Source organism: Melospiza melodia, chromosome 27 (genome assembly GCF_035770615.1).
Source record: "Melospiza melodia melodia isolate bMelMel2 chromosome 27, bMelMel2.pri, whole genome shotgun sequence".
Classification (NCBI taxonomy): Eukaryota; Metazoa; Chordata; class Aves; order Passeriformes; family Passerellidae; genus Melospiza; species Melospiza melodia.
In genome coordinates this window covers 9,289,167-9,315,919 of record NC_086220.1, presented here as the reverse complement: position 1 = coordinate 9,315,919, position 26,753 = coordinate 9,289,167, and the positions used below count along the sequence as shown (strand labels likewise).

Sequence of the window (26,753 nt, the reverse complement as noted above, 5' to 3'; positions counted from 1 at the left end):
TCCAGCTGGAAAAGGCAGCTCCAGTTCCAGTTCACCATCCAAAGCTCTGGGTTTGGGGCAGAGCTGCAGGAAAGCGCCTGCCTGTGGTGTCCCCAGCCCTGGGGGTTTTTAGGGGTGCTGCATCCCTGGAGAGATACACAGAGGGCATTTCCTCCATCCCCTGCAATTTTGTCTTTTTTGGGAACCTCAGAAATGTTGGGATGTGATGAAACTGGAGCTGCAGGGAGAGAGGGGCAGCTGAGGGAATCAAAATCCATTAAGACGCGATTTTTGGGGCACCACTGTCATCATCAGAGATTTGGATTCTCATCCTTGATCCTATGTTAAAATAGGCAGCAAGCATCAGTTTGGGGCAATTGGGGAAGCGCTCCTGACCTCCTGATGAATCAAATTAATCCATTTTGCACATGGAAGCACCGCTGAGCAGCAAGACACGGGGAACCACCGGGATCTACCCGGTGCTTCTCATCACCCACTCGCAAGGGCAGGAAAAGTCCACGAGGTGGCTGAAAACTTTAGGAAAACCAAAGCCTCAGCCCAAATTCATCCTCCTGGGAGCACCAAGGCGGTGGCTGGACACACCAGACGTGCTTGAACACGGTGATAAACACAAGCTCTCCATAAAACTGAGGCGCTGTGCTCACGGCGCATGCGCTGTAGCTGATTTTCAAGTCTCAACTCGGCCGCCGGGTTTCAATTTTTTTTTGGGGAGCCAAACGCGGCCCCTTTCCAATAAAGCTCGGAGAATGAATACATTTCTCAAAGCACGAGAGGATTAACACTGCTTGGAAGCAGGTGAGGGCGATCTGAAAGCGTCGTGCCTCACTTTAAAGCCGATATTTAAATTTTAATCCGAGTTGGAGACTCGTGAAAAGCCAACAGTCGGAGGAGCGTTAGCGGTGCTACAAGCGCTGCTCTACCAGGAGGAAAGCGTTAGGAGCAGGCAGGGCAGTGGGGTGGCTCCGTGCCAGGGGCACTCCAGGCTGCCAGCAGCTCCTGTGGGGTGGCAGACCATACTCTACCTCAGTGCTGGGGAGCTGGAAGTCGGAATAATCGATTCCCCTCAGGGGGGTGCTCGCTTTACTGTTTATCAACCAGGGTTTGTCATAGCATCGGGAGAAGTGGTGTGGAGTCTGTGAAATGGAAAAGCCAAGGGAAAGGGGTGGGGGGGAGAGGCGGGATGAGTGGTAAAAAATAAAAAATAAAAAAAATAAAAAAAAAAAAAAAAGAGAAATGGGAGAGTAATCTGGAAAATGGGGGGGGGGGGAAAACGGTACTAAAATGGAGGGAGAACCAAACGGGAATTGCGTAGATTAAAATAAAGGGGGAAAACCCAAAAGGCGATGAAATAATGACATGGTGGGGAAGGAGAAATGAGGAGTGATGGTTTCCTCCTGACACCACAGCCCTGCCTCGGGCACCGGGAGCCTTCAGCTGCACGGCGAGCGCTGGGGACCCTCCTGTGGAGGGCTGGAAACCTGGAAATCTGTCCTGCAGCATCCCACCCCATCCCACCTGGACACCAAGGAGCACCTTCCAGACCCCTCCTCAAACCCCCAAACCCCAACCTTCCTCCTGCAGCTCCCCATCTGGGTTTTGGAGTCCCTAAAGGGAAGGGAAAGCTTCCCCCCCAGTCCCCACCTTGGCTCCGCTGGCTGGGGTGGCGGGAGAGGAGGGCATGGAGGCGCAGCTGTGGTTGCTCTGGCTGGCACTGGAGCTGGACCTGGTCGGGGAGGCCGCTCTGGAGGAGGGTTTGGAGCGGCGGCCCCGCGAGCGGAACGGGGTCATCCCCTGCGAGGCCCCCTCGGGCAGGATGAACTTCTCCCGCAGCTCCAGGTTGGTCCTTCCTCGTGCTGCAGGGGAGAGAGGAAGGAGAACTCAGCTTTGGAGGGGATCCAACGTCCTCATCAGGGCTCAGGAGGCTCCAGGGCTGGGAGCAGCTTCTTTGGGCATCTCCCCAAGCCCAGCTCTGAGAGCAGCGAGGTTCTCCTGCTCTGCCTTAAAACCATGGATCAGCTCTTTGAGAAACTGGCTGATTAAAAGCTGCCCCGGGGCCAGGAATTCACACGGGATGCTCAGTTCCTCTCTTGTGGAAAAGCATCCTGATGGCCTTTAAACTCACCGTGTCACAACAGTGTCCAGTGTGATCTTTAAAGTGTAATCTTTAAGGTGGCTTAAAAATAGCAAAAGCAGCTTTGAAGGGTTGAGATTCTTGAGAATCTGAGAGAGATTCTGCTCTCCAACAGCTCTCCATGAATTTTTTGGGGAGAGAGGAGAAAAAAAAACACCTTCCCAACTTTTCCAACCAGCCACTGGATTCTTGAGAACCTGAGAGAGATTCAGCTCTCTCACAGCTCTCCACTCATTTTTTGGGGGGCAGAGGAGAGAAAACCACCTTCCCGGCTTTCCCAACCAGCCACTGAAAACCGACTTTCCAAAAAAGCTTTCATCCAAACGCCTCAAAGAGCTGGAGGGTCTCCTTTTGACAAGCAAGGGGCAACCAAGCAGGGAGAAGGTCTGTGGGCTTCAGCTGACGTGTTGGAAGCAGGTCTGGGTGCTTCATGCTCAGGGGTGTTCAAGCAGAGAGCGAGGGCATGCACCGAGCCTTACGGAGGAATTCCGGGGCCAGAAAGCCAAGAAAGCAACACCAGGAGGGAAGCACCACGCTGAGATAAGCAAGGGATAGCAACAACCTCGATGCCAGCGCTGCAGAACATCTGCTGCAAAGCGTGAAGGGCGGAGGAGGAGCAGGAAAAGCCCGAGGGGGAGCTCGGCTCGCTGCAAATCAATCATGCTGCTTTCAGCAACAGCCGTCGGGCAGCCGGGGCGCGGAATGCAGCAGCTTGAACAAGACACAGCCGAAGCAATTAGCACCCCAGAGACCCCAGGGAAACGTGGAGCACTCTCCAAAACACGCTCCAGTCCTGGCCAGCCCCTGGCTAATCGTGCTCTGCCCCCTGGGCACGGCTCTGGTCCAGCCCAGGGGTTCTGATCACTGCCACACCTCAAGGTTTTGGGCAGGAGGTGACCCCAGCTCCACTTGCTGAGGCCTTAAAACCAAGGACAACACAACCCTTCCCTCTTTCCCTGGATAAACACTGCCAGGTTTGCTGCAGCATCACCAAATCTGGTGATTCTGAATTCTTGGTGTGCTTTGAATCTGTTTTCTCCAGCTCCTGCCCATCTGGACAATGACCCATCGTGCTGGTGACCCAGCCACGGCATCCAAACTCCCCTCCGTGGGTGGGCAGACTCAGATTGCACCAAGCCTTACCTCTGCACGGGTCATTCTTCACTAGAAACTCGTCCAGGGCCATCCATCCTCCTCCCACACGGACCATGACCGTGCTCCTCAGGATCCGGACCAGCCGCAGCTGCTGGGAGTCTCCGAACTGTGGGGCGAGGAAAGGGTCAGGGAAAGGGGAACAACCACGGGAACACGGCTCCTTCCCTCCCCAGGCTGCACCAGAGGCTCTCAGCCACCTACTCCACACTTTAAAGGCTTCTCCAGACAGGTTCTTCTGGAATAAGTGAGAGGTAAATCCCCAGCTGATGGGGAGTTTTCCTGCCTGGTTTGAAGATGATGCAACCAACCCGAATGCTTTAATTTTAAAGCTGTTAAAGGAGATTTTAGAATTTGGGGGTTGGATGGGTTTTCGCAGCCAGAATTCTAGTTTTTTCCTCTTTTTTTTTTTTTTTTTTGTGAAGGAAATAGAGGCTGGCAATGCCCTGACCCTCCTGGCGCAGCCCACGTGGGAAGGAGCCGGCTGATTCAGCAGGACAAGCCCAGCCAGACACTTCTGATCACCACCAACCAAGTCTGAAACCCAGGGATTCCCCTGAGCCTCAGACTTGACCCCACCAGCCACAAAGCCCCAGCAATTGCCCAGTGAGGATGTTTGGATGAGTGCAGAGTGATGGGAATCCAGGCAGGAGTCCCCAGCAATGTTGATTAGTGATTGCCATGTTCATTAGTGGTTTGAAATGCCTGTGGTATCACAAAAGTGCACCCCAGATCAAAAAAAAAGCATGTAAAAAAAAGCATGTAAAAGCTTGTAAAGCTCCCCCTGAATCTCTTGGGCACCCAAGCCCAGGCTCCTGGGTGTCTGCCAGACCTGGGAGGGACATGGAGAGCCTGGCTGGGATGTGGCAGCTCTGCATCCAGGTCTGCAGAGCACCTGCTGGGATGAGAAAACAGGAGAACCAGGTTTTGGAGGCAAGACCCTCTCCAGAATTATTTAAAAAAAAAGGGAAAAAGAACCCAAACAGGAACAGTTTCTGTGGGTGGAGATGCAAAATTAGAGATTCAATGAGAACAGAGTGTCTGGGATGGGTCAGGGCAGCAGATGAATCTCTGACCCACAGGGATATGGGACTGGACCATTGGTGGATCTCCCTGTTTGAGGATCCTACCAAGGTGTCCTTGTCCCAGTTAAAGAGCTGCTCACAGGCAGGGAAGGGAGCAGGGAAACCTCTGCATGAGGTGTCCTTCAAGAGCCAACCCCAGGAATGAATCAATTCTCATTATTTTTCAGTTTTTGTTGAAGATATTTCTATAATCACTGCCTAAACGAAAGCCAGAGCTCTCAGGAGTCATCCACTTCCAACATCCTCCAAGTTTGTTTCATTCTGGGCGTCTTTTGGGGCACATTTTTGGGTGGGCACCATCACTGCATGTGAAAAAGAAGTTTATTTTTATCTGGGCAGGGGCAGTGGGGACATCAGAGGGACACAGGGTGCCCCGGCCCTGTTCTAAAGGAGGCTGGGCTCACCTCAGGCCACGACACTCTCAGGATCCATGCAGGTGCTGGGAGGGGAGCCTTGCCCCAGTGAGGAGTTACTCAGTGGGAGTAGCAGGATGAGGGTTTAGTTGTCCTACAGGATTACTCAGCGCTCTCATTCCATGGTGATTGCAGCCCAAACCCACCCCGAGCCTGGTGCAGGCTGTGCCCCTCAGGAGAACACATCCAGTGACCATAATTCACCACCACGAACATCCCAAATAAATCCAGAGAGAAAGATCTCAGCACTTTTACCAAATCCTGCTTTTTCCATCAATTTTTTTTCTCCTTTTTTCTGCCCAATTTTTTTTTTTTTTTTTTTTTTTTTTGGGGGGTGGCACTCCTCTGTACCAGGCTCTGCTGAGCAGAGCTCCCAGATCACATCCTCCCACAGCACCACGGGACAGAGAGCAGCATCACAACACACACAGAGGGTTAAAAATAATTCCAGAGGTGAGAGACAGCACCACGAGGTAAACTGTACCTGATTGCCGAGGAAGAACTATGGAGGGAGAGGGAAGGGGGACAGGGGAGGAAAGTCCAGAGGAAGAGGAGGGGAAAGAAAAACAAGAAAAAACATTTATGGGATTAACAGTGCAACAATCATGAAATCTGTTAACTGCAGGAGTTAGAAATTTGGGGGAATTTGGGCTACTTGGGGGGAAGGAAAAGCTCTGGGAGCTTGGGGCCGGTGCTGCTGGAGGGGGATCAGCTCCTCCCAGCTGGAACGTCAACCCCAAACCCAGCTGGGGCAGGGCAGTGGGGATTGTGCTGCCACTTCACCTGGGTGAAGGGTTTGAAACACAACCAGCAGCTGCTTACAAAGAGATTCTGTCAGGAAATCCTTCTCCCTTCTCGGGGAGCGAGCTAAGGAAAACACAGGCACAAGGTACACTCATGCAGGAGGGAAACTCCAAGGGCGGCTCCAGCCCAGTGAATGCAGCGTTTCACGGGGCCCCTGGGCTGCCTGCCCCAGAACAGGGACACTCTTATGTTCTCCCAGCTCAGGGAACGCCCTGGGGCCAAGGATGGAGCTGGGAAAACACATCCCAGCCACTCCACCAGTGCCAGGGGACGAGGTCTCTGCCTCACCCTGGGTTCCCACCCTGTGCCGAGCTGGGCACCCCCTGGGTGATGCCCCCTCCCTGGGTGGGAAGGGGGAGGAGGATTTGGGGGGGGTTTGCATCCCCCTCTCTGCCTTACCCGGTATTTGTTCTCGCCGATCTGCTCCACTTGGAATCTCTTGGCACACTTGCACTGGGCCACTTGCCTGGTGACCTGCCACCAGCAACACGAGAGATGAGAAACCAGCATTTTGGGAGTCTCCCCCAGTGCAAATCACTGCTCTGATAAAACAACCCCAAGCAGCCTTTCCTTCTACAACCAATTAATTCAGCTCAGCACCACCAAAATCTTCTTTTTAATCGAATTTTTCTCTTCCCCGCAGCCTGAACCGCCCCAAACCCTTCTGAGCACCCCCTTTTTTTTTTGCTGCCTCACCTCATCCTCGATCTTGTCAGCATCAGTGGTGGGTCTGTAGGCGTCCTTGTTGGGATGGAGGGCAGCCACAAACTCGTAGTAGTCGATGTAGCCGTCACCATCGCGGTCAAAGATATCGGCCACCGCCGTCATCTCCAGCTTGGTGGTGGGGAATTCTGGAAGGGAACAAGGACAGGATGAGGCTCCTCAATCAGAGAGAGGCATGCAGGAGCTGCAGGGCTGGTTCCCAGGGACTCACTGGAAGCCAGGATGCCGTCGATGAACTCCTGCCGCGTGATTTTCCCGTCCTGGTCCTTGTCGATGCGCCGGAAGAAATCCATCACCCGCGACTTCTTGTGGTTCATCCAGCGCATGTACTTCTTCCTCCACACGTCAAAGTCGAAGTTTGCAAACTCCTTCAGCTGGAAGGAAAACCCAGGGGAGAGTCAGTGGTGGAAACCCCGAAGGAGCAGCGCTCACAGACCCGCCCCAAAACGCCCTTTGGTGAGCTCACGGCGCCACCGCTCCCTGCCCGCCCTCCTGGGAAGGCTTATCTGGACTTTTCCAGACAATTCCCAGCGAGGGCTTTGCCCAAAGTGGATTCCCAGCACAGGACACACAGCGGAGCCAACAGCCAGCAGGTGGATTTTGTGCATCCCAGGGGCTGGGGATGCAGCGCTGCCCACGCTGCTGTGGGGACACACAGGCAGGGAGGGTCAGCTACAGGCACACACAGACACACACATACACCTCTCCCTCACCCCAGGCACTGGCCAGGGAGGATTCCCACTGCCAGCATCAATCTGGGCACAGATCTCCCCTCTCCCTTCCCCTCTGAGCAGCCAAGAAGGGATTTCTTGCTCATCTTAAGTCCCAGCCTAACACCCTCCAATTTAAACACTCTTATCTCCCCACCCCAAAAAGGACACCCATGACCCATGACACCCCACCAGCTCAAGCAGCTCACACCAAGGTAACACAACAATTTTAAAGTTTTTTTGGTTTTTTTTTTCCCTCTCTCTGAACATTCTTGGGGTGAAAAGCAACAAAGAAAAAACATGGATACGAAGGAACTGAACTGACCTACAGCAAAAGCAACAGAAAACAAAAAAAAACCACTCACTTCTGGGCATAGCTGCTTTGTTAAGCATAAATAAAAACAAAAATGGCATTAGATGGTTGGATAAAATAGAGACAGTAATTGTTAAGCTAATTATTAGGAGGAAAGCAGGGCCTGGCTGTCATTAACTCTACAGATACCAAATACAGGGGCATAAAGCTGGTTAATGTGCAGTTAATTACTTAATCACCAAAGGGTTTTTTAGCCTTAATATTTTAGGAATATTTGACTTCTGAAAAGGCAGCAGAACTGCCTGTAGGAGCTGGGGCAGCACAGATTTAAAATGCTTCCTGCACCTCTCTGGGGATGAACTCCCAGCTCCTACCCTGCCCGGAGCAGCCAGGGGCTGTTACCTCCTCCAGCCTGTCCAGGGCATCGTTGAGCTTCCTCTGCCTCTCCAGGGCCAGCAGCCAGACCTGCTGCCAGCGTGCTGAGAGCTGGTTTATCCTGGGATTCTTCGTTTCTGACTGGGAGATGATGGGCATGCTGGGGGGAGCAGCCTGCCCCAGGCATTTCCCTGGCAAAAAAACGGGAGAGGAGTTGTTTGAGGTGCCGTTCACGGAGGCTGAAGAGCAGCAGTGAAATGTGTTTTGGTTCTTTTGGAAGGGGAAAACCTCCCACAGCCTTGCTGGCTGCTGTCCCCAGGTAGGAGGACAGGGTGACAGACGGCTCTACACCCACACCCCCAGCACTCAGGAACTCACACTGGACTCTGGCTTCAAGAAACCACAATAAAAGACCCCAAAACTTCATCCCAGAGAGGGGAGCAGTGCTGGAGCACCCCCAGGAACAGCACACCCAGATCTGGGAAATGTCACCTGGATTCTCCCCTCCTGACGAGGCTCAGCGCCTTCCTGGTGGCTGTTAGCGCAGGATGCCTCGTTAATTGATAATCAGAGCTAATTATCTTCCTAGGAATTTCATTTCCTGCCATCCTAGCACCCAGAGCAGACTCACTGTTGCTGCGGGATTTGTCGATGAAGGGCCCGTGGGGAGGTTCAGTCGCTTTCCTTTTGTAGGTTTTTGTCACCCGGTCCACGTCTGGCTGTTTCCGTGTCATCTCCTCCATAAAGGACTGTCAAAACACAGAAAGGATGAAAAAAAACCCCTTTGTAATTTCAGCCTTTTTTGCTTTCCAGCCCTCGCTGGGACACGCCAGGCCTGTAGAGGGAGGTGAGCACAAAGCACCAGCGACTGGGGATTGTGGCTGAGCTGCTGCTTGGGTTTGCCAGGGCTGGAGATCATCCCTGGGCTGTTTTTGCTCCAGCTGGGTCCCATGCTGATTTAATAGGGAATTCCAGGAGAAGGCAGTGCCTCCTCCAGCCAGGGAGGCAGGGAAAGCCTCCCTCTCCTGCCCCTGTCCCAAGCTCAGCTCAGGGCTCACCTGGTGCTCGGAGATGAGCGCCTTGACCTGATCAATATTCTGGGGGATGGGGTCCTGGTCCCGCTGGATCAGGGTGGTCTCAGCCCACTGGATCCAAGCCAGGAGCTCCTCCAGAAGCTCTGCATTGGCCACCAGCTCGGAAAGTGCTGACTCCAGCCTCTGCTGGTGCTGCTTTGCCCATGTGAGAACCTGTTGGAAACACGGGGTGACCACTCAGTGTGGGACACCTGGAGCAGGACCCACCACTCCCTGGGACAACCACCACCCTGGAACTACCCCTGCAGGACTCACCTCCTCAAACCTGGCCCGGATGATGGTGATCCAGTGCTTGATGGTGGTGATGCAGTCGGGGTGGCAGGCGCCCAGGATGACCTCGCCCATCCCCACCGCCGCGTTCACATCCACCCTCTTCTCCTCCACTTTCTTCATGAACTCCTGCAAGCCACAAAGGAGTTATTCACTGATATTCCCTCCCCTCTAAGCTCGCCCTGGGTGGTGTTTTGGAGCTCCCCATTACCTTGTGGGCATCAATGAGGGCTTGCAGGGCCTCGGCGTCGTCGGGCAGCGCTCCCCGAAAGCGCAGGGACTGCTCTGCCTCCGAGAGCCACTCCAGCAGCATGTGCACGGCTGTCCTGAACTCCTCAGCCTGCAGCAACAACAGCACAGGCTTTGCTCAGCCCCCTGGCAGCTGGAGGGCTGAAAAGGGCTTTAAAAATACTCAGAAAGGGGAAAAAGCCCCTTTTGGGTTTGCCGGGTACTCTGGCGCCTCCCTTCCCTCAGCATCAGCTGCTCTGAAGAAGGAAATGTTTTTAAAAACAGCACTTTTTAAAAGTGCTGTATCCTGAGCAATTTGGCACCTGGGTAGTTTATTCTGTAAATTGCCTACTTGAAGTAGAAGCTGCTTAAGAGCCTTTGACCTTTTTGGTTGTTTTTTTTTATTCTTTTTTTTTTAGCTCCAATCGAGTCTCTCTGGACACCGGCAAACACTGGCCTGGCCTGTCTGATCACTGCTGTGCACATCAGCGAGATCTTTCCATCCTCCCTTTTGCAAACCAGCCTTTATCTGCTCATTTTTTGGGAAAAAACAACCAGAAACCAGCCTGATACCACTCCACTGCTTCACAGGCACCACTGCGTCCTACCTGGAGAAGGAAAACCTGCTTCCCCTGGAGCCCAGCGAAGCATCCCAAGAGTTTCCAGCCACGGATTTTCTCCTCACCTGCTTGAGGGCCTGCTCCAGGCGGGTCTGTTTGGACACAGACAGCTTGCACACCGTGTCCCAGCGGTTGCTGAGCTCCTGCAGCTGCACCTTCACCCAGGTGGTGTCGTCCCGGCTGCCGTCGATGAGCTCGCGGCCCGAGCGCTTCAGCACCTGCACCGTCCCCGTGCGCTTCCCCAGCTCCTTCTGGAACACCTGCAGGGACACAGCAGAGGCTGAGCAAGGCCAGGAAGCTCCACTGTTATCACCTTTTCAGTAATGTGGAAGTTCTCCCCATTTTTTTTCTGGTTTTTCCCCCCCTCTTTATTTGCTCCAGGACAAGCAGCAAAGCACCAACTCTGTGTCTGCTCTCTGGCTTTTGGTGAGGATGAATCAATTCTCATTATTTTTCAGTTTTTGTTGAAGACATTTCTATAATCACTGCCTAAATTAAAGCCAGAGCTCTCAGGAGTCATCCATTTCCAACATCCATTTTGGGCATTTTTTGGGGCATCTTTTTGTCCCCACTCAGGACTCAGAGAAGAGCGGGGGAAAGGTGCTCTCACCACGTGAGCATCCATTTTCAGTTTTTGTTGAAGACATTTCTATAATCACTGCCTAAATTAAGGCCAGAGCTCTCAGGAGTCATCCACTTCCAACATCCAAGTTTGTTTCATTTTGGGCATTTTCTGGGGCATCTTTTTGCCCCGCTCAGAACTCGGAGAAAAGCCGGGGAAAGCTGCTCTCACCTTGTGAGCATCCATCAGGTTCATGACCAGATCCAGGTCCCCGTGGACAGGCTGGTCCTCAGCTAACTGGGGCTCCACCTTGTAGAGCCAATCCACCAGAGCCTGCAGAGCATCCATGAACTGCCCAGAGAACAGAAGGGCCTCCTCCAGCTTGTGCTGCCTGGAAAACAAACACCCCAGTGAACATCCATGAGCAAACTCACCTCCTTTTCTCACACCCCAGTGACTCCACACCCTGCCTATGGCACTGCTGGTGCAGCTTGGAGCTGGGCTCACCTTTCCACGGATTTTCCACACACTGTGTCCCATTTATCCCTGACTTCTCCCAGCAAATTGTCCAGCTTTTGAGTGTCATCTGGAAGCAAGGCTTTTTCTTTGAGGGCTCTGCCTGTCCTGATGGTGGTGTCATACACAGGCTGCTTCCCACCCAGGGTCTTCTGGAACTCCTGGGAAATGGAGAGAAAACAAAACTGCTTCAGAAAGCCTGGAAATGCTGTGAGGATCCCCAGATTTCCATGGCAATGGGAGGCATGGACAGGAGAAAAGCATTCCACCCCATCCAGCACCAGCCTGGCTTTGGCAGAGCCTCACCTTGTGTTTGGAGAGCTGCAGCTTGATTTTGTCAGGGTCATTGGAGATCTCCAGCTCTGAGTCCAGGTGATTCTCTGCATCCTCCAGCCAATCAATCAGCTTCTTCCAGGCTTCGTGGAACTGCAAGACAACACAAGCAAGCCTGAAACTTCACACTGGTGGTGTTCCCAGTCCCTTTGTGGTCCTGCTGGCCCTTCCTTGGCGTCTGCCACACCTTTCCCACGCCCCTCACCTGCTTGGCTCTCTTCCTGGCATCATCAAGAGCCCGTCCCCTCTCCACTGAGCGCTGCACCACCTTCTCCCAGCGGGACTGGACGCTGACCAGCAGGTTCTTGATCAGCACCACGTCCTGCTTCTGGCTGAGGAACTTCAGCTGGTTGCCAGTCTGGTCCAGCTCGATGATGCGGTCGCGGTGCGCGTTCACCTCGTTGGCGAACACCTGCCAAGAGCAAAGGGTGTCCCACGTGTCAGAGGGGATGGGTGTGACCCCCAGGAGCCACGGGAGAGGTGAGGAGCCACCCTGGCTCCCTCTACCCCGGGGATGGAGCCTTTGGGGTACCTTGTGCTCGTCGATCTGGGCCAGCACCGCGGCCAGGATGAGGCTGGGCGGTGGTGCAATGTTCAGGCTCTGCTCAGCCAGGGTCAGCCAGTTGATGAAATCCTGCAGGGAGTTCTGGAAGTCCGTGGCCAGGGCCAATGCCTCCTCCAGCTTCGCCTGTGGCAGCAGGGAAGGGAGAGAAAGGGAGAGGAAAAAAACACAACACGGACGGGGTGAGAGCTGTGATCTGCACACAGAGGCAGCCTTTGTGTCCCTGCAGCAGGAACCTCATCACCCCCCCAGCCCAGAAACACCAGTGCTGTGCCAAGGGGAGGGGGCTGCACTGAAAGGCAAGGCTTTCTCTGCAAACAAGAGCGGTGCCTGAAAGAGGAGCCCTTCCTCAGCACACGAGCAGCTGCGTCACCCTCGGCTTCCTGGGGAAGGGATCTCTGTGGGGACAGGGCTGGATGCATGGGGATGGGGTTCTGTTGGCAGCAGCTGCAGATTTATTCTGGGCCCTTGTTTTATCTCATCCCCGGCCAAAAGCTGAGGATGGAGTCAGCTCGGAGGAGGGTTTGGCTGGACCAACAAAGGCTGCCTTTGAGAGCTGCAGGAGCTGCTTCCCACCTCCCTGAATTAACCCAAAACACCATTTCACCCTCATTTTCTGTGTGATTTAACCAATTCTACAATACAAACCCCATGCCAACAGCCTGACACTCAGCACCACCTGAGAAGCAGATTCAACCTTTACAACCAAGAGAGATGGATTAAAAAAAAACCCAAATCCCAACTTTGTGTGAGAAAACAGGGAGCAGCTGCTGCCAGACCATCACAGACATCTTTTATGAAAAATCCTTTCCTTAGGATTCTTCCTCCTGAGAAGCTGAGAGGCCTCAGGAACAAAATGCAAACAATGGTTATCTGCTGCTATGGAATGCAACAGGTAAATCTGGGATTGGTCTCATGTGGTTGTTTCTAATTAATGGCCAATCACAGTCAGCTGGCTCTGAGACAGAGCCTTTGTTATCATTCTTTCCTATTCTATTCTTAGATAGGATTTCATCAGAAGGCTATCTTCTATTCTTTTAGTACAGTTATAATATAATATATATCATAAAATAATAAATCAAGCCCTCTGAAACACGGAGTCAGACCCTCATCTCTTCCCTCATCCTCAGACCCCTGTGAACACCGTCACAGTCAGACCACAGGGCAAGGCTGGATGCATTTTCCCCTCAATTTTACCTTTCTCTCCTCCATCTTGGTGCTGACCAGACTCCATTTCTGCTCCAGCAGGGCCACGCTCTGCTCTGTCTTGGAGCTGGAGCCAGAATCATCGCGGTTGAGCAGCATCAGCCTCCCCTTGGCCAGCAGCTGGCTGTAGACATCCTCCTTGGCTTTGAGCTGGCTGTAGAGCTCCTGCAAAGAGCCACCAGCCAAGGGTTAGGCAGGGAAAAGCCCAGGGAGGGAACATGCCGTGCTGCAAGGCTGCAGGTGATGGGAACAGGAGGCTGGGGAGTGACAGCAGAGCGACACTTTGAGCTCAGGGAAGGTGGTTAAAGCATCCTGATGGCTGTTCCAGGCATCAAATGCAAAATGATCTCTAAGAGGAGACCAGAGCAGTCTGTTCTCCCCATCACACACAGAAAGGAGAAGTTTTGATGGTGATATTTGACAGGAACTTGCTGAATTAAAAGCACTTTAAAGAAAAAAAAAATAACAAAAAAGAGATCTCTCCTGAGAAATTACCATGTGGGCATTGAGCTGTTCCCGGGCAGTTTCTGGCAGACCTCCCGTGGGTTTTGAGGCCGACAATTGGCTCTCCATCCTCGTTAGCCACAGGAGGAAGTCTTCAATCTCACCATGGAAACCCTGAGCCTGTTGGGGAACAGAGAATCGGCCCCGGATCAGATGACATCAGCCACCATTGATCCAGTGCCAGGGGTAAAGCAAAGCTGGCTTTGCTTTGAACGCAGATAAAGAGGCAGAGCTGGACGTGCCAGCGTGCTCAGGAGGGTGAGACTGGTGTGCCCACAACCCACAGGTGTGCCTGGTCCCCAGTGCACTTCAGGGCAGGCACTGAACCACAGCAGGTACAGAAAAACTTCCATTAGAAAACCCCAGTGTCGCCCCAACCCTTTCCCCCTAAAACAAAGGAAAAGTGGCACCCACAGCACAGGGGTGATTCCCACTGCCTCCTGCTGACCTGCTGGAGGGTGGACTGCAGCTGCTGCTCCCTCTCCTCTGTTTTCTGCAGCACTGATTCCCAGCAGGAATTCAGCTTCTCCAGGCGGTTCCGCAGGCTGCTGGCATCGTCCCCTGCACTCGACTCCAGCAGCTCATTCCCTGCTTTGTTCACTGTCTCCACGGTTGCTTGGTGGGCCAGGACATCATTCTTCAGCACCTGCACACGGTGGGCAAAAGTTGGAAACCTCTCCTAAACACCCTGCTTGCTCTCAGGGAGCAAAACAGCTCAAATCCTTCATGAGAAACTGAGTGCTGCCATGGGAATGGGCTAAAAATGTATCTGGGGTGGGGAAACACTCACGTGGTGCTTTGCAAGTTCCACCTCGATGACTTTAGGGTCCCCATTGATGGGTTTTTGGGCATCCAGCAGCTCCTCGGTGTGGGTGAGCCAGGCCATCAGCTCTGCCAGGGCGTGCTGGAACTGGCCCAGGGCCAGCAGGGCGGCTTCCAGCTTGTGCTGGGCAAGGACAGGGGTGGAAAAGGGGAGTTTTAAAGGGTTGGCTGGGGAGCACCAGAGCCAGTTTCATCCTGTGACAGCCCCAGGTGCTCACTCTACCTGTCTGTGAGCAATTTTCTCGCCCAAGTTCTCCCAGAGATGTTTGAGCTCTGTCAGTGGCTCCTTGATGATGTCTCTGTCTGTCTCATCCGTAGCCTTTTTTAGCATCAGTTCACCTTGGTGATTAAGCTTTTCCATCTCAATCTGCTGCTGGTAAACCTCCATTTTAAACTCCTGCCAAGACAAGCAGGACAAAAACCAGAGGCAGAGTGAATCACTGGAGCTCTGTGAGGCAAAGCAGCGCCACAGGAACCTCTCCCTCCCCTGCCAGGTACCTTCATCTCGTTCATCTGCTCCTTGACCGTGCTCAGGTCGGTGCCCACGGGGGACATGTTGCACAGTTTGATCACAGCGTTGTCCAGCCAGTCAAACATGGCCTGGAAGGAGCAAGGACAATGTGAGGGAATGGCAAAGTGGTCAGGGGATGAAGATGGTGGGGGATGAAGATGGTCAGGGGATGAAGATGGTCAGGGGATGAAGATGGTCCCTCCACCACCCCATGGACATGAAACTGCTCTGTCAGGGCAGCTCTGTCCAGCTCCCTCTCCTGCCTCCCCTCATCCTGCTGCTCTGAGCAGGCATCAAGCACAGTTTGATGTTGCACAGTTTGATCACAGCGTTGTCCAGCCAGTCAAACATGGCCTGGAAGGAGCAAGGACAAGGTGAGGGAACAGCAATGTGCCCCCTGCAGTTGGTCAGGGGGTGAAGATGGTCAGGGGATGAAGATGGTCAGGGGATGAAGATGGTCCCTCCACCACCCCACAGCCATCAAACTCCTCTGTCAGGGGAGCCCTGTCCAGCTCTTTCCCTCATCCTGAATCAAGCTTTGGGAAAACCAATACAATCAAATATCTGCTCCTCCTCAGAGCTGCTGGTTGAGCTCAGGCTCCCTCAGAGCCCTCACCCAGGAGATGTTTCCTGCTTTAAGAAATGCAAATCCCAGCACAGCTCCATGGAGAGGGCTCACAGTGCTGCTCCCAAGGCCCACCCGCTGCACACCAGCAGCCCTGCCCCTCACCTGGAGCGTGTCCTGGTACTGCACAGCTGACTGCATGGCTTCCTCCAGCTTCTCCAGCCTCTCCTTCCAGGTCTTGTTCAGGTTTTCCCACGCGTTGTTCATCTGAGCAACACAGAACTCGTCAGGCTCCACAACCAGAGCTCCCACCTGCTCCCACCCTGGTTTTATCTGGAGGGGAAAGCTCTCCCTACCTCGTCAATGCTCTTCTTCACTTCTGGCTTCTCAGTCTCACCGCAGGCAAAGATGAGATCAGTCCCCAGGAGGCGGATGAACTCCAGCTCCTCGTGCAGCCCGTCTGTCTCCTCCTTGATAGTCTGCAGAGGCACAGCCACGCAAGGAAAACCTTTGTGATCAAACCCTCTTCCAAGACTGCTCCATGAGCAGGAGGGTCCTTGCTGCTCCAGTGCCCTGCACCTTGGCCAAGAGCCCAATCCAAACCCCGAGAGCAGGTGCCACAGAGCGTTGGGAGGGTCACACAGAACAGTTCTGGAAATGATAAATTCTGAAATTTATGCAGTTTCAAGAGGCTTCTCTTGCCTCTCTTTGTTTCAAGATTCCCAAACCTTGATTGTAACAGCATGCTGTCTTTTACAGCTTCCCACAAAGTTTGTGCTTTACTCATTGGTCACAACAGATCAACACAGGGTTCACTGGTACAAAGCAGTCTCCACCACTGTTTTCAGCTAACACCCAACTGCAGGTTTTCATTTATCTTTTTCTTCTCAGTTTCCATGTCAACAACCTTGGTAGAATTCCTTTCAGGGGTAAATGTGAACCTTATCAGCTTCTCCTTCAGCTAACTCTTGCTGGCTCACAGAGCAGCTGTCAGCCCCTCCACAACAGAGAGCAGGTGGCCACTTTTGTCACCACCACCACCCTGCTCTGCTCCCACCTCTGGGACTAAAATAACAACATCTGTATTTAGCTGTGAGCCTCAGCTGCTCTGGCTGGAGATGTTGTTTACAGGAGATGGGTGTTTGCAGAAGCGTTTTGTCAATACAGGAGTGAGGGTTTTGAGGTTCAAAAGGCACAAACCAGAGTTTGAATGGTAATGAAAAGGGAGCAGCAAGGCTAAACTTAGCAAAGAATAAAGAAACAGCCCTGCTGCTCAAGGCCTGAGTCAACTCAAACCCACCTGAAGTGGATTTTGCCACTTGAAGCAACCAGCAACAGACAAATCCAAGCACTTATCTCTGCTCTGACCAAAATCTAAATATACTCTGCCCAAGCCAGCCAGCCTCTGGCTTGGGCTGGGAGCAGAGCCCTGCAAGCCTCCACATCACTCCAAGCAAGTGGGCACAGAGCTCTGGGCACACAGAGCTCCGCGTGCTTCCCAAAACAGCAGCAGATAATGTGATTTAAGGTGAAGGATATGTGAAATCCACTTCTGGCTTTTTCCTCGCAGCTCCAAACTGCAATGGAAATAACTCCTCATAATCTGACTGACTGCCTACAAAACTGATTCACCTCTGGCCACAGCCACGATCTAAGATCTTCCCAATTTAGCAGACAAGCTCCAGAGACCGAGGAGCAGCCCCATAGGACCTCACCTCTGCTGCTTCCACCTGCTGCTTGATGATGGAGGGGTCAATGCCTGGGCTCTCCAGGTCGTGGACAATGTCCTGGGTGTCCTTGATGGTCGTCAGGAGCGCTGCCATGTCGTACCAGAACTTCTCTGCAAGCTCCAGGACGTCAAGGAACTTCATCTCGCGCTCCTCGGTCCGAGCCTTGATGTCTTCCCAGAAGAAAACCATCTGATCCAGCTTGTCCTGGATGACTGGGGAAGGAAATCGAAGCGTTCAGTGAAGAAGGAAACCTTTTGGCAATGCAAGAGCATTTTCAAAACACTCAGAAACAGCCAACAGAATATCCAGAAGGGAATAAAGATGGCCAGGGCTATCAGAGCATTAACTCAGAGGGATGTGAGAAACTCCAGCTTGCAGAAAAGCCTTTATTTATGTGCAAGCTCGGGGCAAATTTGCCCACACACTCTCCCTCCAACAAACCTCTGTTCTGGCCACCTCTAGCATGAAGTGCCTGCTCACTCAGTGCATGAGCTGCCTGTTGATCTGCCAAGGAAGGTGCCAATTAGTGCCAATCGTGCTGACGGGCTTTTTGTGCTGGGGGATGTCCCTCCCCTCCATTAGATGCCGAAGGGACATCAACAAATCCTGTCCCAGGGGCCACCAACAAGAGGCCAGCTGGGCTGAGAAGCCACAAATGCTGCTTTTCTCTTCTGATTGATGCCAGCCTGTCTGCTCCAGATGGAAGCAGATCCATCCATCCATCCATCCATCCATCCATCCATCCATCCATCCATCCATCCATCCATCCGGCTCATCCTTGGTCCTAAAGCCAGGAGAACCTCCCAAATCCATACTAAGCACTCAACCTTGGTCCTAAGTCTAGGAGAACCTCCCAAATCCATCCAGAAGACTCATCCTTCCTCCTAAAGCCAGGAGAACCTCCCAAACACACTTCTGGGACATCAAAGCCTCGCCAGCAGCGATGGAGCCACGCTTTGGGGAGAAATTGGATGCGTAAATCCACCCAGAGCTACCTTTGGCTGCCAGGTCCTTGTCTGCTCCCTGGGAGCGGGCGATGAGCTCTTCCCCACGGCGTTTGAGGGCCTCAAAGGAGGGCTGCAGCTTCTCCAGCTCCACGGTGGAGTTCTTGTTCTCGCTGATGCACTCGCGGATCTTGTCGACCTCGGCGGGGATCAGGGGCGGCAGCCGCAGGCGGGACGAGAGGCTCTCCAGGCTCTCCAGCATGGGCTCGATCTTGTCGTGGAACTGGAGGGGAGCGAGGCCATTAGGGCGGGAGGGAGGGGACAAAGTGACACTGCAGAGCCACCAGCATGAGCGACAGCCCCAAGCGCCGTGCTGCCTCGGAGAGGGGACGGACAAACGCCTGCGACAGCAGCAATGACACCTCTGCAGCAGCAATGCCACCCCTGCAGCAGCAATGCCACCCCTGCAGCAGCAATGCCACCCCTGCAGCCTCCTGATCACACCTGCCCTGCTCCAGCAGAGCCCACAGAGCGACACTCACAGAGCACCTGCGACCCAAACACGGCAGCGCCCCAAAAATTCGCTTTTTTTGACGCTGTCTATTTTGGTGGCTGGGCACAAAACCTCAGTGCCGGTTGAGGGAATAGCCAGGCAAAAAAAATGCTGCTGGAAAAGGGCCCGTGTTTGGTGCTGATGGGAATCTCCAGTGGAAACCCATCCCAGTCTTTAGGATCAGCAGGAGCTGCATGCGGGTGGGGAGGAGCTGCGGCCTCAAAGCAGAACCAGAAAGCCAGGAGTGAGGGAGGGAGGGGGTCTAGCAGGGTTTATTGCTGTTTTTTATAAGAGAGGAGTCAACTTTGGCCTTAAAGATCCCAAACTGTCTCTGCTGGTGGGAAGGACAGCTCAGCTCTGGGGCTGCTCCTGTCCCTCTCCCAGTTCCTGCTGGGAACACACCAATGCAGGTGCCCAGTAAATCCCAGCAGAGAAGGGCTGGGGCTCTCGGTGCAAAGTTGATCAGGACAGGCTGGCTCAGCCAACAAGCAGGAGCAAGCCAGCACATCCAGCTGGAGCAGTGTGAACCCTTCCAGAAGCAAAACCTCTGCCCTGCAGGAAGCATTCCCAGCAGAAGCTGAGACCAGGCAGCAACGCGACCAAAGCCATCCCAAAAAAACGTGATTCCAGCCCCAACCCCGGCGTTAAATTTGAAGCAAGTACTGCTGAGCTGCGCACGGACCAGAAATGAAAGTCTGGGTGTCAAATAGAATCAGGCCAGGGAGGGTAAATGAACATCTGTGGAGGGGGGACTCGCTTACCTCCGAAATCTGCAATGGTGGGGCGCAGTCAACACAAGAATGAAATGGGACCATGTGGGGAGGACGGGCACAGGCAGCAACACACACAGACAACACATTCCACAATGGGAGTGAGAGATGAGAGGGGAGGGGAATGTGGAGGGGGGGGAAAAACTCGGAGTTAATACAAGTGCAAACCAAGAGAAGTGACTACACAATACAGGAATTAAGAAAATAAACACCCAGGACGTGACAAAAACCAACTGCGCTACGGGAACACGGGGTGAAATGAAACATGGCTGGGGGTCAGCAACCCTCAGCAGCAGGAGGAGCACTTCACCCCCTGTCTGGACTTCAGCACCTCCAGTCTCTGCCCTTCCTTTCCTGTTTCTCCTCCTGCACTCACCCACCTCCTCAGGAGATGCCCTGACCCCAGAGACATCCATTACCTCTCCCATACAAAGCATCCCGTGGCTGCTCACTGCACTCACAGCTTATCACAACTGAAAATTATCTCTTCAAGCTCTTTCAAGAGGCCCTTCCAACCTTGGGTGGATGCCAGAGCAGCCCCTTTGAACCAGCATCATTATTGAGGCCGTAAAAATTTACGACCCCATTTACTGTGTGGAGCCTCAAACGCCTTCTCCTCCTCTGCTCCCACAGCCACAGGAAACTACCCTGGAGGTGCCTGACCACTTTATTCCTTATAAAGGGCTTTTACAGGGGGAAATAAAACCACATTCCAGAGCACGTGGCTGTCCCAGGGGGCTGTGAGAGGCAGATTCACCTCCCTGGCATACCTGGGTGGACTGTGAGAACGCCTCGTCCAGCGCCAGGGCCCGCAGGCAAACCTCCTCCTTGATTTTGGCATACAAGGCTTCAGCCCTGGAGTATTTTTCCTGCACCATCTCCCCTTCCTCGGGGTTGAGGTCCTTGAGCTGGGGCCCGATTTTCAGCAGCTTGTCGATGTGAGGTTTGTGTTCAGCGATGGACTCTCGCAGTTGCTAGGGAATAGATGGAGGGGGGAAAAAAAAATAAAACACATTTGTTTAGAAATCTGCTGCGAGCCACTGCCTATTTATTCCAAACAGCACTCCAAGAGCAGGGATGGTATCTGGGAGGAACTCACAGCCTGGATTTCATGCCCCAGCATCTGCCAAGCACATGGCACTCGGCTCTTCCCAACATGGCTATGGCACAGTGCCTGGCACGGGTCCTTCCCCAGCCTCTGACCCTCCCCACAGCTCCACGGGGGACCCCACTGGGAATTTTTTGCTTTTCAGTCTCTACCCTAAAAGCACAAAGTGATTTTTTCCTCCTGCCACGAGCAGGAAGGAGATCCAAAAGCAGCCAGGTTTCCTTGGAAGCAAGCTGAATTTTGGTAAGGAGCGCTCCAACACAGCGAGGGATTTTCATGTGGCGCTCTTGCATAACACAAGCAAACCCCCCCAAAAAGAACAGAAAAGGGGGAAAAATGGAGGAAAATTCAGAAGAAAAAGGTGTTGCTGCCCTGTGTTGATGGACAGGAGGTGGAAACTCTGCATCCTTTTACCCTCATACTCTGCATCCTCTTACCCCCAAACTCTGCATCCCCTTACCCTCATGTCATCCTGCTGCTGCTTGAGCTGCTCGTGGTCGATGGCTGGGGGTGGCAGCTGGGAGATGAGGGCCTGGGTCTCCTCAATCCATGGGTTCAGCTCCTCGTAGGTCTCCCAGAACTGGTTCACCAGCACCTGGGCACGCTCCAAGCGGGCGTAACGCTCCGAGTTGAGCTGGCTCACAGCCTCGTACTGCTGCACCAGGGACTCGGTTTTCTCCTAAAAAAAAATATCAGGGAGGAGAGTTAAAAGGGCCCAGGAAAAGGGCCAGCTCCATGCTGAGAGCTGGAAGAGAAGGAGGTGCCTTTGGTGGCCTTCCACGTTGTAATTCCAGTTAAAGCAGCCTCGGGAATCTCCCCCTCCCCATCCCCAAACCTTGCAATAAAAACCGGCAATAAAGGAGAGTCATAAATGTAAAGAGATTTCTGCTAGCGCTGGTGGGAATTACTGAAGATGGAGCGATTTTAAACTCCTTCAGCACGTGCAAGGGGCTGGGGATTGGCCTCTCTGACCTCTCTGTTGCAGTCAATAGCAGAGGGGGCTCACCTGGAGCACAGCTTTTTGCTCCTCTCCACAGGTGCCAAAGATCTCGTGGCGCTGGCTGAAGAGCTCGTCCATGGAGTCCTTGTGCCGGATGATGTCGATGGAAAACGCCTGGAAAGAGAGAGGGGAGAGAGCTCAGAGCTGAGCCCAGCCCATCCACAGCACCCTCCTGCCAAAGAGACCCTGCAAAACTCAGTGCAAGCATCCTGTGGCTGGGAATGCAGATTCCTGCCTGTTTTCCTCATCTACACCAACCTCTCTCTTTCAAAGACCTGAAAACAGCTCTAAAAATGAGGTATAATCCACACCCAAGGTCCTCAGTGGAGGAAAAGCTCCATCATCCATTTGTTAGTGAATGTTATCCCACAAAATGATGCTCTCCAGAGCTGCATCCACCAATAACTTTGCCATTCCCAAGGTCCACGAGATTAACAGTGGGAAGCTGAGCTCAATTTAACTTAATGCTCGATGGTTCAATCCCCCCTCTCTTATAACACTGTCTTATTTTCCTTTTTTTTTTCCTTTAATTTTAAATCCAATAAGCCTGTGTGCTGCTCTGATTGCCCAGGCAGAGGGAAGAAAAGGGTTTATTTAAAGTGCACGTTCTTTCAGGCATGAGCTCATCTGAAAGATACATGGGAAAAAAAAAAAAACCAAACCCCAACCCCTCCAGCACCTCTTTGTTCCACGTCTGGCTGCTGGGAGGGAACTGTGGAGTCCCTCACTGCAGGGAACAATGAGCAAACAGCAAATGGAAACCACCCTCATTAATCAATACACACATTTCTCTGAACCCTTCCTGCTGCCAGCTCCGGTGAGACCCTGGCAGAGCTTGCTCTGGTGCCCACAAGGAAAAGCTGAAATGGGAGCAGATCTCCCAAGGGAGACCAAAGCAAAGCACCCACCAAGCCCTAAGTGGCTCCTGTGAACAGGCAGGAAGCTTTTTCCTTGGGAAGGCAAACACTTGGATGATTTATTTCAATATTTTCCTTTGTTTTTTTTTTGTTTTTCCTTTCACATCCCAAGGACAAGTGCTGCGTCTCTCCTGCCGCTCTGAGCTCAGCGCAGGGTAAAGCTGCTGCCCCAAAACGCATCCCACGACCCAAACTGGACCATCCCTCCTTGGTGCCCACCCCCAGAAGCCACCAGGGAGTGCACACAGACCTTCTGCACCTGCAGCTGGGCCGTTGTCTGGTCCTGCTCCAGGCGGATGGGACCCAGGGCCATCAGCTTCCTCTTGGTCTCAGCCACCCAGGCCAGCTCTGCATCAGCTGCCTGCTCGTACTGGCACAGGGGAGAGGAGGGGCAGTGGTCAGTGCTGGGCAGCAGGGATGGAGCACTCGGGGAGCTGGGGACGGTGGGAATGACAGAGGGACCCAGCAGGGACAAACTCCTCACCCCAGCGCCAGGAGAAGGATGGGGATCAGGTTTTGGAGCTCCTGCAGTTGGTTTTGGGGCAAGCTGGAGCAGCCACCTCTCCCCACACCCTCCCTTGTCTGCAGGGAAAGGGACATCCCCATAAACAGGAGAGTTTCCTTTGCTCCTCCCTGGAGAACTGACTCCATGGAGTGAGGTCAGGTATTCCCAGCACTCCACAGCCTCCAGTTTGTGCAGGACAAGCATTTTTGGGGAGGACTGCTGGCCTGGAACAAATCCCTGTGCTCTCCCAGTGGGGGATGATGTTTTCCCAGCTCTGACACTCACCCATCACCACTTTCACACCATCCACTTCACCCCTGCAGGCAGCAGCTCACAGGCAGGACAACACAGTGCTGCTCCAGAGTGATCCCATCCCAAAAACACACACCAGGAGGGGTCAGCCATCCCAAAACCATGCACCAGGACGGGTCAGCCATCCCAAAAACACACACTAAAACGGGTCAGCCATCCCAAAAACACACACCAGGACAGGTCAGCCATCCCAAAACCATGCACCAGGACGGGTCAGCCATCCCAAAAACACACACTAAAACGGGTCAGCCATCCCAAAATCACACACCAACAGGGGTCAGCCATCCCAAAAACACACACCAGGACGGGTCAGCCATCCCAAAAACACACACTAAAACGGGTCAGCCACCATCTCTGCTGCCACAGTCCATCCCTTGGAATTCCTGATGGGATTTACCCTTTGCCTATGCTTGCCATCCCTCCCACTGCCTCGTGTGACAAGCAGTGCCTGGCTGCTGGCTCCTGCTGTCCCAAGCAAACCCTGCAGGGGTTCTTCACTCACCTGCTGAGACCTCTGGATAGCAGCATCGATCTCCTCCACCCTCTGCCTGATGGTGTCACTGACCAGCTTGTAGCGCTCGTTGGTGTCCGACACCAGCTTGTCCAGCCCCTCCCGGGCTCTCCAGGGAACCAGCTCCAGCAGAGCCCTGCTCACCTCATTCACCGTGTCCAGGACCAGCCTGTGCTCCATCACCTCCTTCTTCAGCTCCTGTGGAAGCCACCCATGCATGTGTGCCCTTCCCAGCTCCTCCCCAAGCACAAAACAAACCATCCCTGCCGCTCTCCCACCTTTTGCCGCTGCTGGAACTGGGGGATCTGCTCTCCAGCAGGGGACTGCGCCCCGCTGGAGGCCAGCTCCTCCTCCACCTTGCTCATCCACCCGGTGAGCTCCTCGTGGGTGGACTGGAATTTGGTGGCCAGCTGCCGTGCCTGCTCCAGCGTGCGCAGGGCCTTGGAGCTGGCGGTGGTGATGTCGGAGTAGCGCGTCTTGATTCCGTCCAGCTTCTCCTGGATCAGCAGCACCTCCTCCCCTGCAGCAGGGGGAAAATGCTGCTGGGCTCTGGGGGCCTCAGGAGCCACCCCAGAAGGCTTCAGGAGCCACTTTCTCTATCCCGCTCCCTTTTAATTTCAGCATAACTTTTCTTTGTACTGGCGTGACTTCAGCCAGGTTTTATTAAGCTCTGACATCTTCCACATGGATGGGATGGGATGGGATGGGATGGGATGGGATGGGATGGGATGGGATGGGATGGGATGGGATGGGATGGGATGGGATGGGATGGGATGGGAGCTTGTGATAAAACCAGCTGCAAAGCCTGGTTTTGTCACAAGCCACCCCAAACCAAAGCCACCCCAACTCAGTTCTCATCAACGTGTCACAGCTCCAAGTAAAAAGGGTCACTTCACCCCTCGCTGCTGCTTCCAAGGGGACACAGGGCTGCCTGCCAAGTCCTTTGTAATCACTCTTCCTGCTCCACAGCTCCCACAAGGACACGGGGCTGTACATCTGCTCTGAGCAGACCACATCTGAAGGAAACGCAGCGCCCCGACCTCTCTTCCCACTCATAAACATAAACTCACACCCACGTGGCAACAGCCACAACTGCTCAGTCTGGGAAAGCAGCATTAGCAGAGGGCTGGGGGTATTTTTAACCTCTTTTCCATGTGATTTAGCAGCTGGCTGCAGTGAGAAAAGCCTCCCTCAGCACTGAGCATCCCCACAGCAGCACTGGGAATCACCCGCTCCCCAGGCTGGGAGTTCGGGATTTTGGGACCAAGCAAATCCTAAGCTAGGAGTGTTTGCAGCTCAGCATCTGGATGCAAACCAGCTACTCTGGGAGTTTCCAAAAGGAAATGAAGACCTGAGGGAGAAAAGCCTCCACCCAACAGAGCATGGACTTCCCAAGGAAAGGCACGTGGAGGATGGATTCCCAGACCCCCCACATTTCCCAGATCTCCTCCGTGTTACCTGTGGTTTGCTTCAGGAGAGCTTGTCCATTTCTAATGGCTTGGTCCACGTTCTTCTTCCTGTTCACAATTTCCTCATTCAGAGCCTGAAGGAAAAGGCAAATTTGGGTTACCCTGCTGCAGACAGCTCCCTGTGTCCTGCCAGCCAGAGATGCTGTGGGGAACATGAACTTCCCTACTGAGCACAGGCAGGCTGGACAACCCATCTGAAAACTGTCCAGCTATCCTGCTATGGGAATTATTAAGATTTTTGGGACTCAAAGGCCCAAATCTCAGAGCAAACCCAACCCAACCCATTGGATCTGTGTTACCAAAGGACTTGCACTTGCATTAAGCAGAACCTCACTCTTGCAAGGAGCCTGCACAGCCCCAGGGAGCGGATGCAGAGGCTTCCTCAGTGGCCAGCCCAGCTCCAAAAACCCAGCAGACTTTCCCAGCTCTCAGTTTTGGAAACAGCATCCAGCTTTCTGAAGGCACAGGGTGGCCAAGCAGCCTCAGACACTGCTCACAAATTAAATGAACCATTTGAAGTTCCCCCGCCTTGAGAAACACTTTTTTCTTTTGGTGGAGGGGGGGGCCCACAATTGTTGTTCATAACACATGAAATCTCTTTACACTCCTCTCCAAACCTCAGACAGACCCAGCAGCTTGGCAAAATTAAAATCAGGCCCCCAGAAACATAAACAAAACCAGCTAAAATGCAACAAAACAAACAACAGAAACATGGAAGAAAAAAAAAAAAAAAAAAAAATTAAACAAAAATAAAGGGGAAATACCAGCTGGTCGGCATGCTGCTTCTGCAGGACGTCCCGTTTGAAATCCTTTACGGACACTGAGCCCAGCTTGTCCTCCACCTCAGCCAGCCAGTTGAGCACTTCCACCTCCTCCTCCCCAAAAATCCTGGCGTTGGCCAGGGCCTGGTCCAGCAGGGCTGCCTTGCGGCCGCACCGCTCGCGGACCTCGCCGTAGCGGCCCTGCAGAGCCTCTAATCTCTCTGCCAGCAGCCTCTGCTCAGCAGCACAGCTCAGCGAGGACAGGGACTGCCCGACCCCCAGCGCCCGGGACACGTCGGTGGAGTGGCTCTCTATGTCCTCCTCGAGAGCCTGGATGGTGGTGGGGAGAACGGACAACAGAAAGGGTGGGGGGGGAAAAAAAATGAGTGGAAAATGAAATAAACGCAACTCAAATGGGGGAACGCAACAATGAACGCAACTGAAAAGTGGAGGAGATGTAAAAGCCACCCCTGAATGGGTAAACTGAGGAGAAATTAAAAAGAAACACATGAATGGGGATGGTTTTTTTTCCTATCCAAATCTGCTGGGAGGTGCAAGGGCACCGGTTTAATGTTTACCCTGGTGGGTCAGGGCTTGCAGCCTTCTCTGGATAACTCCTCCAGTCCTTGTTTGTGCCAAAAACCTCTCTGGTTGTGGTGGAAACAACACCACTG

General features: G+C 53.4%; 1 protein-coding gene across 20 annotated transcripts in view; it reads right to left on the bottom strand.

Annotated features, from left to right (window-relative positions):
• The window catches only part of MACF1 (microtubule actin crosslinking factor 1), a 146,973-nt gene that overhangs the window by 3,238 nt on the left and 116,982 nt on the right, over nt 1–26,753 (bottom strand). For 10 of the 20 annotated variants that reach the window (XM_063177469.1, XM_063177470.1, XM_063177484.1 and 7 more), the window contains 37 exons: nt 26,083–26,409; nt 25,308–25,392; nt 24,128–24,369; nt 23,841–24,047; nt 22,772–22,891; nt 21,611–21,718; nt 21,065–21,283; nt 20,267–20,470; nt 19,488–19,496; nt 18,225–18,456; nt 17,215–17,441; nt 15,856–15,978; nt 15,665–15,766; nt 14,922–15,023; nt 14,647–14,820; nt 14,392–14,547; nt 14,050–14,247; nt 13,593–13,721; nt 13,089–13,262; nt 11,862–12,017; nt 11,535–11,741; nt 11,303–11,422; nt 10,988–11,157; nt 10,712–10,871; nt 9,984–10,178; nt 9,282–9,410; nt 9,056–9,199; nt 8,765–8,953; nt 8,338–8,455; nt 7,734–7,897; nt 6,520–6,682; nt 6,282–6,436; nt 5,985–6,059; nt 5,266–5,283; nt 3,275–3,392; nt 1,642–1,853; nt 1,023–1,133 (listed from right to left, as the gene is read on the bottom strand). In XM_063177469.1, the coding sequence (XP_063033539.1) occupies nt 1,023–1,133; nt 1,642–1,853; nt 3,275–3,392; nt 5,266–5,283; nt 5,985–6,059; nt 6,282–6,436; nt 6,520–6,682; nt 7,734–7,897; nt 8,338–8,455; nt 8,765–8,953; nt 9,056–9,199; nt 9,282–9,410; nt 9,984–10,178; nt 10,712–10,871; nt 10,988–11,157; nt 11,303–11,422; nt 11,535–11,741; nt 11,862–12,017; nt 13,089–13,262; nt 13,593–13,721; nt 14,050–14,247; nt 14,392–14,547; nt 14,647–14,820; nt 14,922–15,023; nt 15,665–15,766; nt 15,856–15,978; nt 17,215–17,441; nt 18,225–18,456; nt 19,488–19,496; nt 20,267–20,470; nt 21,065–21,283; nt 21,611–21,718; nt 22,772–22,891; nt 23,841–24,047; nt 24,128–24,369; nt 25,308–25,392; nt 26,083–26,409 (5,742 nt within the window). Of the gene's footprint in view, nt 1–1,022; nt 1,134–1,641; nt 1,854–3,274; nt 3,393–5,265; nt 5,284–5,984; nt 6,060–6,281; nt 6,437–6,519; nt 6,683–7,733; nt 7,898–8,337; nt 8,456–8,764; nt 8,954–9,055; nt 9,200–9,281; nt 9,411–9,983; nt 10,179–10,711; nt 10,872–10,987; nt 11,158–11,302; nt 11,423–11,534; nt 11,742–11,861; nt 12,018–13,088; nt 13,263–13,592; nt 13,722–14,049; nt 14,248–14,391; nt 14,548–14,646; nt 14,821–14,921; nt 15,024–15,150; nt 15,289–15,664; nt 15,767–15,855; nt 15,979–17,214; nt 17,442–18,224; nt 18,457–19,487; nt 19,497–20,266; nt 20,471–21,064; nt 21,284–21,610; nt 21,719–22,771; nt 22,892–23,840; nt 24,048–24,127; nt 24,370–25,307; nt 25,393–26,082; nt 26,410–26,753 lie in introns of those variants that run through there. The other 10 variants (XM_063177471.1, XM_063177486.1, XM_063177479.1 and 7 more) reach the window with 7 other exon arrangements.